Genomic DNA, 13,855 nt, shown 5'->3' with positions numbered 1-13,855 from the left:
GAGATAGATTGGATGGTGACTCCTGAAGGGCAGGAGATGAAGAGGTCTAGCAGCTTTAGGTAGTATTACGGCAGCCATATGTCGTCAGACAGCAGAGATGCAGCTGGTCACATAAGGAAGTAAAAAACGGAACGATAAGTAGACTTAGCTGTCGTCACTGTAGAGCAGGCATTCCCAACCACGGTCCTCAAGGCACACCAACAGTGCAGGTTTTAGTGATATCCAGGCTGCAGCACAGATGGTTAAATCAAAATCACTGAGCTACTAATTAAGTCACCTGTGCTGAAGCCTGGATATCACTAAAACCTGCACTGTTGGTGTGCCTTGAGGAACGCGGTTGGAAATGCCTGGCCTATTGTCTCTGCTGTGTCCAGCCTGGAGTTGTATCCATTCTGGCAGTCCATACTCATTTCCCCCTTGATCTAATGTAATAAAACCGTACATACATATACTTGTAGTTGTATATATATAGCAGTGTCTACCTTGTTGGCCACTTACCTTGTTCTATTGATTCCGGAGCGTGGCTGCGTGTCGCAGCAGACAGGGGGGATGCGGCAGAATCCTGTGTACTTTCTTCTGCTAATTTCAAATCTGACTCTGAAATAAGATCGTTATAGGTTATAATTCCCTACATACTGTGTGACATGACCAAACTCCTCATCAAAATGAAAAAATGCCAAATAGTCTTTTCTTTCTAAGCGGCGTAATTATTAAAGGTTTATTGCTGGAAATCAGGCGGTTTTGGGGGGTTCCCTGCAATAATTAAACATCCCTAGTATTTAAAAAGGAGGGTCCGAGGCAGATATCTGAGATATGGTTTCTTCGTTATCTGTTGCAGTCCCTCCAAATTCTGGGGGTAAATCAGAGTTGATCGCAGCAGCAAATTTGTTAGCAGTTGAGCAAAACCATGGGGGTCATTCCGAGTTGATCGCTCGCTAGCTAGTTTTAGCAGCTGTGCAAACACTATGCCGCCTCCCACTGGGAGTGTATTCTAGCTTAGCAGAAGTGCGAACGGTTGTATCGCAGAGCGCCTGCAAAACATTTTTGTGTAGTTTCAGAGTAGCTCAGAACCTACTCAGCGCTTGTGATCACTTCAGACTATTCAGTTCCGGATTTGACGTCACAAAGCCGCCCAGCCACACCTGCGTTTTTCTAAGCACTCCCATGAAAACGGTCAGTTGCCACCCAGAAACGCCCACTTCATGTAAATCACTCTGCGGCAAGCAGTGCGACTGAAATGCATCACTAGACCCTGTGCAAAACTACATCGTTCGTTGTGCCTGTACGTCGTGCGTGCGCAATTCTCCACATGCGCAGAACTGCCATTTTTTAGCCTGATCGCTGTGCAGCGAACAAATTCAGCTAGCGATCAACTCGGAATGACCCCCCATTGTATCTGTGCAGAGTAAATACTGACTGCTTCATTTTTACACTGCAATTTAGATTTCAGTTTAAACACACCCCACCCAAATCTAACTCTCTTTGCACATGTTATTTCTGCCCCCCCCCGCTGCACTGCACATGGGGGGTCATTCCGAGTTGATCACTAGCTGTCGTTGTGCGCAGCGCAGCGATCAGGCTAAAAATCGGCATTTCTGCGCATGCACATGGTACGCAATGCGCACACGCCGCGTACTTTCACACCAAACAATTTAGTTTTACACAAGGTCTAGAGGCGCTTTTCAGTCGCACTGCTGGGCGCAGAGTGATTGACAGGAAGTGGGTGTTTCTGGGAGGTAACTGACTGTTTTCAGGGAGTGTGCTGATAAACACAGGCGTGTCAGATACAAATGCAGGCGTGCCTGCGAAAACGCGGGCGTGGCTGGGCGAACGCAGGGCGTGTTCATGACGTCAAAACAGGAACTAAATAGTCTGAATTGATCGCAAGCTATAGGAGTAGGTCTGGAGCTACTCAGAAACTGCTCGAAAATATTTTGCAGCAGCGGTGCAATCCTTTTGTTCGTACTTCTGCTAAGATACACTCCCAGAGGGAGGCGGCCTAGCGTTTGCACTGCTGCTAAAAGCAGCTAGCGAGCCATCAACTCGGAATGAGGGCCATGGTTTTTCACAACTGCTAACAAATTTGCTGCTTCGATCAACTCTGAATTAGGCCCTCTGTCTCTAAAAGCAGCCTCCGTAGGGTTCAATGGGGGCTGCTAAAATATCAGATTTACTAAGTATTCTGGAGCTTGGCCTCTGGCAGCTAATGCCATCTTCAGATGGTGTTAGCCCACGGTAGCCTATCAGCTACTGCATCACATATTTCTTTGGAGAGATACCCAGTGGATCCCTCTCCGCCAGCCCTACTGATACATGTACAGGCCGATAGATCGGTCCAGGCCCAGTTGCAAAGTGATACGGGTAGGGTCTTTTTGGAAGCTCGGTCTTAGCACCTACAAAATGGTAACAGCAAGCAGTAATTACTGTATCATTACCGCATTGCGACGTGGGCTGTAATTATCACATAACAGCTGCTTACTGTGATTGGTGATGAATATGTCCCTAAATGTTGTTAAGATAGATTTTTTTTGTTTTGTTTTTTAAATAAAGACATATTTATAAAAAGAATGAAAACGTCTTGTTCTTTTCTTGCCTTTTTGTGTCATTTTCTATGGAGCGTTATGAGACTATAAATAACTGTCCTTAACTCACATCTTGTTTATGAGACGACGGTACAATAACTTAAACTCTTTTTTTTAAATCTCTAAAACAACAAATGACCAAGGATTTATCAAATTTCATTAAGATTAAATAGCAAAAGAAAGTTTCCAGCTACTTAAAAATATATTTATTGTATTGTTCCTGACTTAAGCACTAAATATATAGACCCAAATGTATCAAGCCTTAAAAAGTGATAAAGTGGAGACGGATAAAGGGCTTTATTCAGAAATGGATGCGGCCACTAAATTCGCACAAACGGCTGCTTTTTGGCCATCTGCGCACACACAGCGGCTGCAGCGCGCATGCACAATAAATCATTATCCAATCGCATTCCGGAAAGATGCGATCGCATCATGATTGAAAGACAGCAGGCATCCGTGGGCGTTGGGGGGGTGTACCAGGAAACGCAGGCGTGTCATGGGCGTTTTCGGGGGCCGACCTCCGTTTCCTGCTAAAATAGCAAAATCCGCAACCAACTCTCAATAACCACCAAAGGGCGGGATGTACTAAGGGAAAAATGCGGTAAAACTCCCGTTTTGGGGGGGTTTACCGCATTTTCAAATGTATTGAGACCCGGCCGCCGGGTTTTTGCCGCCCAGGGTATCGCTGTCTTTGGATGGTGATACCCTATAGAAGTCTATGGGCTTCTTATCACTGACCACCGCAACCCGCCACCTCCGCTGACCCCCGCCGCAGATGCCGACCCACCTCTCCCCAGGCATACCTTCCTCCAGGCAGCCCTGGTCCCGGAAGGTAATCTCCTCCTCCCCCCTAGCGACGCTGCCGGTGGTCCTTCTGGGTGCAGGGAGGAGGAGGAGGCAGCGGGGATAGCCTGCTGCTGCTTCCCGGCGTGCGGGCAGTGTGGAGACCCCTGGGAGATGATGGAGACCCCCGCACACTACCTCACAGGTATCGTAGGGGGCCTCCTTCACCGCATTGCGATATTGACCGCATATGTTAGTACATATTTGATTAACATCGCTGTGATGGGCGGAGATGTATGTTAATACATCCCGCCCAAAGAGAGATAAAGTACCAGCCAATCAGCTCCTAACTGTCATTTTTCAAACCCAGCCTTTGACATGGCAGTTAGGAGCTGATTGGCTGTTACTTTATCACTTTTTATCTGTCCCCACGTTATCACTTTTTAAGGCTTAATACATTTGGGCCTTGGTTCTTCAATTTAATAAAGCACCGTAAAATATAACTAAAGTTAGGAATGTCAGCAGAATTTTATAATACTAATATAATGTACTGTACGTGTGTGTGTGTATATATATATATATATATATATATATATATATATATATATATATATACACATTTTAGGCTTGGAATATCGTATTTCAGACTTACAGTACAGTAGGCGGGTTCGGTATGATTTACCGCCGCACAGGACGTGGAATGTCAGTATACAGACATCGGCATCCCGAGCGGTGGAATGACGGCAGGGGGGCGAGCGCAACTAGGTCCCTTGCGGGCTCGCTGCGCTCGCCACAGGTTCTATTCTCCCTCCATGGGTGTCGTGAACACCCATAGAGGGGGAATCACCTACCTTGCCGGTATGGTGCCCCGTCGGGATCCCGGAACCTGTAATGTCACCGCCGGGATCCCGATCAATATGATAACCGCATACCCAGTAGGCACATGATATTGATGGTACTAATATAATTGGTATTAGTATGTGATAGTCTGAGTCACATATTTTGCACATAGCACCATGTAATAATATTCAACCAAAGTCCTTGAATAACTAGTTTTTTAGGTAGTTACACTTGTATACTTACTGTACTTGTGGGGGTAATGTCAGGTGGCTGCTCTTGCACACTTGTGGGGTTATATCAGGTGGCTGTACTTGCATACTTACTTGTGGGGTTATATCAGGTGGCTGTACTTGCATACTTACTTGTGGGGTTATATCAGGTGGCTGCTCTTGCACACTTGTGGGGTTATATCAGGTGGCTGTACTTGCATACTTACTTGTGGGGTTATATCAGGTGGCTGTACTTGCATACTTACTTGTGGGGTTATATCAGGTGGCTGTACTTGCATACTTACTTGTGGGGTTATATCAGGTGGCTGTACTTGCATACTTACTTGTGGGGGTAATATCAGGTGACTGCGCTTGCACACTTGTGGGGGTAATGTCAGGTGTCTGTACTTGCATACTTACTTGTGGGGTTATATTAGGTGACTGTACTTGCATACTTACTTGTGGGGGTAATGTCAGGTGACTGCGCTTGCACACTTGTGGGGGTAATGTCAGGTGTCTGTACTTGCATACTTACTTGTGGGGTTATATCAGGTGGCTGTACTTGCATACTTACTTGTGGGGGTAATGTCAGATGGCCGCTCTTGCATACTTACTTGTGGAGGTAATGTCAGATGGTTGGAAAGTGCCTGGAATACAGCAGATCAGAATACATTCATGTTACGATACTGTAGGTCACAAGAAGCTCTGGCATATGTTACTGGGTGTGAATGATGTTTTGAATAAGATAATTTGGGCATTGGATTATAGCACTTGTGGCAATATGGGGTAATTAGCTCGGTAGATTGGTCAGTGCCAGGATGCAGAGTCTAGACCAGGCCTGGCCAACCTGTGGCTCTCCAGATGTTGTGAAACTACACATCCCAGCATGCCCTGCCACAGTTTTAGCATTCACAGCAAAACTGTGGCAAAGCATGATGGGACTTGTAGTTTTACAACAGCTGGAGAGCCACAGGTTGGCCAGGCCTGGTCTAGGTGGTTAATAAGGGTCCACAGGCTGATTTCCAGGCTTAGATAAATTAAATACTGCTTTACTCTAGTCAGAATAAATGAAACAAAACAAAACCTGCCTAGCCCTATGTGGCGCACTAACTCACGGCTTGACCCCTTAGTATATTGGGCAGCTAGTCTCACAGGCTTGTCCGCTTCTTGCAGGTTTATCCCCAGGCTCAGGCTTGGCTGACACAGCTTTTCAAATACTGGGGAGATGTACTAAGCCCTGGAGAGATAACGTACCAGCCATGTGTTTGAAAAATAACAGGAACTGTTTGGTTGGTACTTTATCGCCATCCACTTTATCTCTCTCCAAGACTGAGTGCATCTACCCCTCAGTTGTAGAGTTTTCTGGTTCTTCCTACATCCTGCAGGTAAGAACGCTGACTTCCTAGCCCCCACTGGCCTCCAGGCACACTGGGCTCTGACTGCAGTCCTACCTGGACTGTCTAACTGCTCCAGCCCCACTTGGACTATGTCTCAACATTGCAGCATCTGCAGTAGGCTGGTCACACACCCTTTTTCTTCTCTGTATTGGCAGATCCTGCCAGCCCACACTGAATCGGCTGCTCATCAGCGCCATCTTTGCTGATACTGCCATACAACTGCTTGTTAGTGATTATTAATAATAAAAGCTGCAGCTATAAATGGCATTTACTTACTCTCATCTGCTGGCGTTATGTTGCTGTCTGCATCACCTGGAGCTGGAACAAGAACACACTGTCATCAGGTCTCAGAACTAATATGTATAAATCACAATACATGCTATATTTAGTTTACCACGATGTATCAAACCTTCAAAGGAGATAAAGTAGAGAAGTTGCCCATAGCAACCAATCAGCTTCAACTGTAATCTATATAGCACAGTCTATGAAATTACAGTTAGAAGCTCTCTTAAAGGTTGGATAAATCTCCCACAAAGGGAGGCAATTGTATCACCGAGCATGAGGCACAGAGGAAGGGCTTTTATAATTAGTATACTACATTTCTTGCTTTGAGTTTGCTTCCACGCAAACAAACTGAGGTCCAGACAGCTTTTAGTCCTCCACACTATGGACCCCGTATAGACAGAGCTCTGCCAGATGTCCAGGATTCTTACTGTCCACTTGCAGGATAAATCACTGGAATAAATTACAGACACCACTAGCATTGTTGTGTAGGTGCCCAGCCATTATTGGCTCTCTAGAACTTCTTCTACTAGACTACAGGTTCTCAAACTCGGTCCTCAGGACCACACACAGTTCATGTTTTCCAGGTCATTTGTGGATTTTTGAACTGTGACAGTTGGTGATACACAGCGCATCCGCCGGGTGACATGGAAAACGTGAACTGTGTAGAGTCACGAGGACCGAGCTTGAGAACCACTGTACTAGACTAAATAGCAAGGTAGTGGTAAGTCCAACCACCCACTCATTCACATCAAATGAAACCCAATTCTTCCTTTTAGACAAGTTTTGGGATACAATCAGTTCCTTCACCCTTCTACCCAACAGAGTGAGATTCTCACCAGGCAGAGTGAAGAGTAACCAGAGTTCTAATTGTTAAACCAGGAGAGACTGGAATGAGAGCAGGGTTACCCCACCACAGTGGGATAATTGGGGATGGTGAGGGAGACCAACTGGACAGTTTGACAATACGTGACCAAATAGTATGGGAATGATAGAGTAAAAGATGAGAGCGGGCTACTTGGGGCCCATGGTGGTATGGTAATCAAAGTAAGGAACATACAGGATGGCCATCTACTGCGGAAGTGTCCAAGTCCACCCAAACCCTGATGCCTTGTGGGGAATGCCATTGCACACTCTGAGCTAATCTGGACAAATTATAATGGTTGTGGAGATTAGGTTTGCCCAGGCCAATGGCCACAGAGGATCACTGCAGGATACAAGATTGGATCCGGGGTCTCTTGTCTGACCAAATAAATTCCATCACTAATTTGTTATTTATCTTTTTTTTTTTCAAAAACAAACTTTAATTTACTTTTGGGGGTAAAATTGGAAACCCAAGTCTGGGTGTCCAGTACCAGTGTGCATGCAGAACCCGGTAAGCCGTCTCACACGTGCACTGGCGGACTACTCCCTGGCCTGGAGAGCTGTAAGGCTACTACTGTTACCGTTGCCACCCTGTGCCAATTTATAAGTGTAGGAAAGAAGATTTTCTATCGATAAGCAGTGAGAGAGGAATTTCATTTCTGAGGGGTCTTGATTGATTAGCCCAAAATCATATTAAAGTGTCTGCGGAAACCTACTTCCAGAGGCAGATATCACGGTGTCTCCGCTGGCAGCACCTATAAATATAGACCAAACAGGGGTTACACTTTATAAAACATTAGCAGAAGCCATAACACTGCACTCACAGCATACAGTAAATATGAAACATTAATATTGGTAGTATAAAACTGTACCTAAACAATAACCTCATAGTTGTTTTATGTAGCACATCCCAGTTACTATATTTGTAGTCCATTGTTAGACTTTAGCCATAATCCTCATTGACACAGTACCAGTGAAGTTAATTTCAGCTAGATCCCACGTGAGGTCTGGCTGCAGCTAACCAATCAAAATGGCTACAGATGGGTCCATGTTTATCTTGACCTTTAATGGGATTAATTGAACCAGGTCAGTCAGACTTAATCCCCTGATGTATTGTTCTCTGTATTGTATTGCAGCTGAGAACAATAGATGAAGGGCTTATGTTAATAAACCATGGTGTGCCTAGGCGCAGCAAAGAAGTCAAGATAAATGTGGACCCATCTGTATCTCACACACTGACCAATCAAATCTTACTAGGACTACTAGTGTCACACACAAAAAATGCTTGGCTCTATCTTTAACCATTTATTTCCCCAACAACTACAATAGTGGTGTTGGGCGGCACCCCAACTCTAGCAGCAGCAGGTTGTGTTTTTTTCTAGGGGAAGGGGGGAAATGGGCACCTTTTTTGTGGACCTGATTTCCTAGGGAATTTATTCCCATGCTGAAGATGATGGGGCTGAATCCCATTGTGATGGGGGACCCATGCTCCCTCTTATAGTGTGTGTTTGGGTTGAGGGAATGCACTGGTTTTATTTATTTTCTATATCACTTCATTAAAACACCAGTTAGTTTCATCTAGTTGATGATGATGCCCCGTCTCCCTCCCATATCATGATTCTCTTAAAGCTTAACACATACTGTACATTCATCATTCAGAGTAATGCTATGTACACATTATGCGATCCCATACGATACAATATCGTATGATATTGTATAAGATATCATATTAGATCGGATCGTGTGTACACACTACAAACCATGTTTAGAAACAAAGTCATCACTGGAGTTCAAAACCACACATTATCACCTCATCAAGACTGCATGCAATCCGACGAACGACGTCACATGCGACCCACGGGAGCGCGCATCGTACGTCAGATCATGCATACACATTATGCAATATCATTTAGCACTGAACAATAACGTTCAGATTGTGAACGATATTGCATAGTGTGTATGGGCCATAAGACATATCTTAAGCAACTCGGACTTGCAACTCTCATTTTGCATGCATTTCACATTGGCATATTGGATGAAAATGTGCCCAACTTTGCATCAGACCCATAGTTCTGAAACCTTGTATCCTTATATAGTTGATCCCTCCATGACACCTAATATTTCTCTACAACAACTAATATTATTCTTATTTAGACTAGGGCAGCACAAGCCTGTTCACTCACACCCCCTTTAATAAATTGTTATATTCTTTGCATGGGATGTAGTCATATTGTTCGGGTTCCTGATGGCCTTGATGCCGGCGCGGTTGGAGCTACAGCTCCAGGCCTCCACATAAAAATAGGCCCATAAATCATAAGCATTAAAGTGTATTTCTATTTTCCACACAAAAATTATGAATTTTTTGGTACTTTTACATATTTAGGGAGACATTGGTGCTGATAGTGTAGCAGGTCTTCATGGCACTGGCCACGCCCACACAGTATTGGTCACGCCCCCTCTGCTTCTCGTAACAGGCCCTTGAACATTTTCAACACCAAGCCCATGAGGCCCTTAATCCGGCCCTACCAATACCGGACAGAATGCTGGCGCCATAATACTGACTGTCGGGATCCCAAATGTAAGTATGCCCGGGAGGGTTGTGGTTAGGCACTAGGGGGAGGGTTAGGGTTATGCCTGGGGGGGGAGGAGGGGGGTTAGGGTTATGCAGCAAGGGGTGCATTAGGTTTAGGCTGTAGTTAGGGAAGATTAGTTTTAGGCTATGGGAAGGGAGGGTTAGGCTGCGGGAAGGGAGGGTTAGACTGCGGGAGGGGTGGGTTAGGGTTATGCTGCGGGAGGGGTGGGTTAGGGTTAGGCTGCGGGAAGGGAGGGTTAGGGTTAGGCTGCGGGAAGGGAGGGTTAGGGTTAGGCTACAGGAGGGTTAGGGTTAGGCTGCGGGAAGGGAGGGTTAGGGTTAGGCTGTGGGAAGGGAGGGTTAGGGTTAGGCTGTGGGAAGGGAGGGTTAGGGTTAGGCTACGGGAGGGTTAGGGTTAGGCTGCGGGAAGGGAGGGTTAGGGTTAGGCTGCGGGAAGGGAGGGTTAGGGTTAGGCTGTGGGAAGGGAGGGTTAGGCTGTGGGAAGGGAGGGTTAGGCTGTGGGAAGGGAGGGTTAGGGTTAGGCTGAGGGAAGGGAGGGTTAGGGTTAGGCTGCGGGAGGGGAGGGTTAGGGTCAGGCTGCGGGAAAGGAGGGTTAGGCTGTGGGAAGGGAGGGTTAGGCTGTGGGAAGGGAGGGTTAGGGTTAGGCTGCGGGAGGGGAGGGTTAGGGTTAGGCTGCGGGAAGGGAGGGTTAGGGTTAGGCTGCGGGAAGGGAGGGTTAGGGTTAGGCTGCGGGAAGGGAGGGTTAGGGTTAGGCTGTGGGAAGGGAGGGTTAGGGTTAGGCTGCGGGGACAGAGGGTTAGGGGGAGGATTAAGGTTCGTTTCCTGCTAAACACCTGTCGAGAAGCCACCGTCAGGATTTAGACCGCCTGCATCTTCACTGCCGGTCTCCTGATCAAAACCCGTAACATGGCAGTTAGGAGCTGTTAGTATTTTATTTCTCTCCACTTTATCTCTCTCCATGCTGTGATAAATATAACAAACCCTAAATCTAAGGTAATTTATTCCAAGGGCACAGCGCTATGGACCACTTGTGGCGCTTCATAAATAAAATGGAATAATAATAATAATAATAATAATAATACCTTCAATTTTAGGAGTTCCTTGTAGCTGGTTTAAGGGGGTAATTCAGACCTGATCATAGCAGCAAATTTGTTAGCAGTTGGGTAAAACCATGTGCACTGCAGGTGGGGCAGATATAATATTTGCAGAGAGAGTAAATACTGGCTGCTTTATTTTTACACTGCAGTTTAGATTTTAGTTTGAAAACACCCCACCAAAATCTAACTCTCTCTGCACATGTTACATCTGCACCCCCCCCCCCCCCCCTTCCACCACCACCTGCAGTGCACATGGTTTTGCCCAACTGCTAACAAATTTGCTGCTAAGATCAGGTCTGAATTACCCCCAAGTTCGCTGTGAGTCAGAAACCAAAAGATTATTATAATTGGGATAAACATGAACCATACGTGTCTTCTCTCCGCATTCCCTAGCCCAGACCATACAACCTGTATCCCTCACAGCTTAAGTGCAGGTAGGATGGAGCATCTATCCAAAGCCATATATGCAAAGGAAGACCGTTAGGACTACCAAAGTCAACATACTACATACACAGTAATTAACAAAGATCTATTATGTTTTATTACTGAATGAGAACTTTCTATCTTTTTTTTATCTCTCCAAACAATACAACTTACATATTTTATACTCTCCCGGATGTTCCATTCAAAGTTTAAATGAAAAAAAAAAATTTAAAAGGACTTTTTCTTGTCCTGATTTAATATATATTTTTCTCTTCTCTCTCAGCTCACAAAGAATAACCTTTTATGTTCTTATACATCCGTTACTTATTTTAAGTTAGTCTCTTCTGTGTACTGGGATTATAAGTACAACTTTCAAGGATAAGTTTTAGAAAATAGAAGAGTATAAAACATGATGTTGACCTTCAGAGAACTTTCTTTTCTTAAACAAGCCCTGCTGCAACTTTTACTAATTATATTGCTTTGAATGTTCAACTTTATTATTTACTTTATAGCTATCTCCTATATAATAGCCCTATTCTGTGACCTTGTGATTCATTTGCTAACGCTGGGCGGAGTCACAACACTGGGCGGAGTTAGTCAAATGAGTCACAGAGATCTGGCCAAATCTATAGGAGACTAGGAGCAGAAGCAGATAGTATGGGCATGGCACAGGCAGGTGTGCACTCCTCCCAGCTTTCTGCAGGAGCTTTATCCAGGCAGAAGGAGGGACACACACTCAGCGAAAAGGGGGCGTGCCTTCACGGGAGGGTCCCCGTTTTCGTCAGTGAGGGAGCATGCCCAGCGCTCTGTGAGCTGCTGGCATGCTCCCAGGGGCTGATTATGAGTCCGGGGGGCCCAGGGTACTTGAGACAGGGGAGCCCTATCTCATTGCTGTGCCTGCTGTGGGTTGGGGGCGTGGCCTAATCGCGGACCGCGCGGCCACGCCCCCTTATGCAAATTCCGATTTTTATTTTTATATTTTTAATGGGATTTTGGCCCCTCAGCTAGGGCTAAATCCAGAGGAGGTTGTCGCTCCCCCCTACACACCCGCACAGGCAGAAGAAAGCAGGCAACACCACAGACCTGCCAACACGCAGCAGCGTGTGCTGACTGTAGCACAATGCTGCCGCTGTTGCTGGCAGGACGGGGAAGCTTCAGAGCTGGGACAGAGCTACTCCAGCTGGGGGGCCCCCAAAAACTGTGGGGCCAACGGTACGTATCCCTTGCCCCCCCCCCCTTAATCCGGCTCTGCTGCTGGAACCCCCCCATTAATCCGTACCCCCTGATGCCCCCTCTCCCTCTGTCTCCACTATTCACCGCTGCTCTGCTAAGCAGAACAGCGAGTACAGGAGCTTTCCAACTGCCCACCGCCCGACACTGCGACCTGCGGGTGGGACAGCGGGACAGACCCCAAAAAATGGGACTGTCCCGCGAAAATCGGGACATTTGGGAGGTATGAGGGTGTGTGAGGGGGTATGTCATACAGACAGACGGGCACCGGCTCACTGTGTACTTGACCCCCCACATCGGCATACTCAGCAGGGTCTCTCTGGTGCAGAGGAGCGTCACTTTCTGGCACACTCCACGCTTCTTAGCTGCAGTTTAGTGGGGCACCTGCCGCTGTGCAGGTTCCGTACTGCCTCTGTTATCTCCAACCCCGGCAACCCCACCGCTAGCTGCAGCGCTGCCACCCGCAGTGGAGTGCGCCCAGCACATTCGCACACTTTAGCTGGCGGGTAGCGCTGCAGAAATCCGAGCTGCTTGCAGGCTGCGACCCCCTCCTCCCTCCAGCAGCAGCGTCTCCTGGGAGCTAACCAGTCACTCCCAGTCTCCCCTTACCACAGTGCCCGGAAGCCGTGAGGTCCGCGCCACGTGCATGCTATGACCCCCTCCTTCCTCCAGCCGCAGCATCTCCTGGGGGCTAACCAGTCACTCCCAGTCTCCCCTTACCACAGTGCCCGGCAGCTGCGCGAGGTCTGCGGTGTGTGACTGAGGAGGGGGGGAGGGATGCTGACGGGCAGAGGAAGCAGGACTCCAGCCTGAGAGAGTCAGCCATGCCAAGTCTCCAGCAGCAGCAGATCCCAACAGGTTGGAGTGGAACAGCAGCAGCCAGCAGCAGTGACTCCGGTAAGACACATCTGTCTGTCACCACTGTTCTGTCCCTAATACCAATCTCTCCCGTGCCCTGTGTTCTGTCATGTCCCTGTCACCCCTGGCCTTGCCCTGCCACCCTTATCCTGGCCCTTTCACCCATATCCTGGCCCTTTCACCCTTATGCTGGCCCTGTTACCCCTATCCTGGCCCTGTCACCCCTGTGCTTGCCCTGTCAACCCTATACTGGCCCCGTCACCCCTGTCCTGGTCCTGCCGCCCCTACCCTGGCCCTGTCACCCCTATCCTGTCCCTATCATTTCTGTCCTGGCCCTGTCACCCCTGTCCTGGCCCCGTCACCCCTGTCCTGGCCCCGTCACCCCTGTTCTGACCCTGTCACCCCTGTCCTGGCCCCGTCAACCCTGTACTGACCCTGTCACCCCTGTCCTGGCCCTGTTACTGCATACCCTCCAACTACCTTTTATGGCATGTACAGTACTCGCAGCGCCTCCAGACCTCTCCCCAATGCACCACACCTCCGCACCTTCCCCTCCACCACATGTGGCACTCCACCCCTCCCTTACATGCTGTGACTCCAGACCCCCTACACCACCCGTGGCTCCCACTCCTCCACCCCTTCACCACCCACAGCACCTCCAGGCCCCTTCCACCATTCACCCCCCTTATATGTCTCC

The 13,855-nt window shown here is 47.7% G+C and overlaps 1 protein-coding gene across 2 annotated transcripts in view; it reads right to left on the bottom strand.

Moving 5' to 3' along the window:
- The window catches only part of LOC134927169 (uncharacterized), a 352,100-nt gene that overhangs the window by 15,276 nt on the left and 322,969 nt on the right, over positions 1–13,855 (bottom strand). For both annotated transcript variants that reach the window (XM_063921268.1, XM_063921269.1), the window contains 4 exons: positions 7,674–7,712; positions 6,088–6,129; positions 5,029–5,061; positions 499–597 (listed from right to left, as the gene is read on the bottom strand). In XM_063921268.1, coding sequence (XP_063777338.1) covers positions 499–597; positions 5,029–5,061; positions 6,088–6,129; positions 7,674–7,712 — 213 coding nt within the window. The remainder of the gene's footprint in view (positions 1–498; positions 598–5,028; positions 5,062–6,087; positions 6,130–7,673; positions 7,713–13,855) is intronic.

This window comes from Pseudophryne corroboree, chromosome 5 (genome assembly GCF_028390025.1).
Source record: "Pseudophryne corroboree isolate aPseCor3 chromosome 5, aPseCor3.hap2, whole genome shotgun sequence".
Taxonomy (NCBI): domain Eukaryota; kingdom Metazoa; phylum Chordata; class Amphibia; order Anura; family Myobatrachidae; genus Pseudophryne; species Pseudophryne corroboree.
This window is presented reverse-complemented; position numbering and strand designations above follow the sequence as displayed.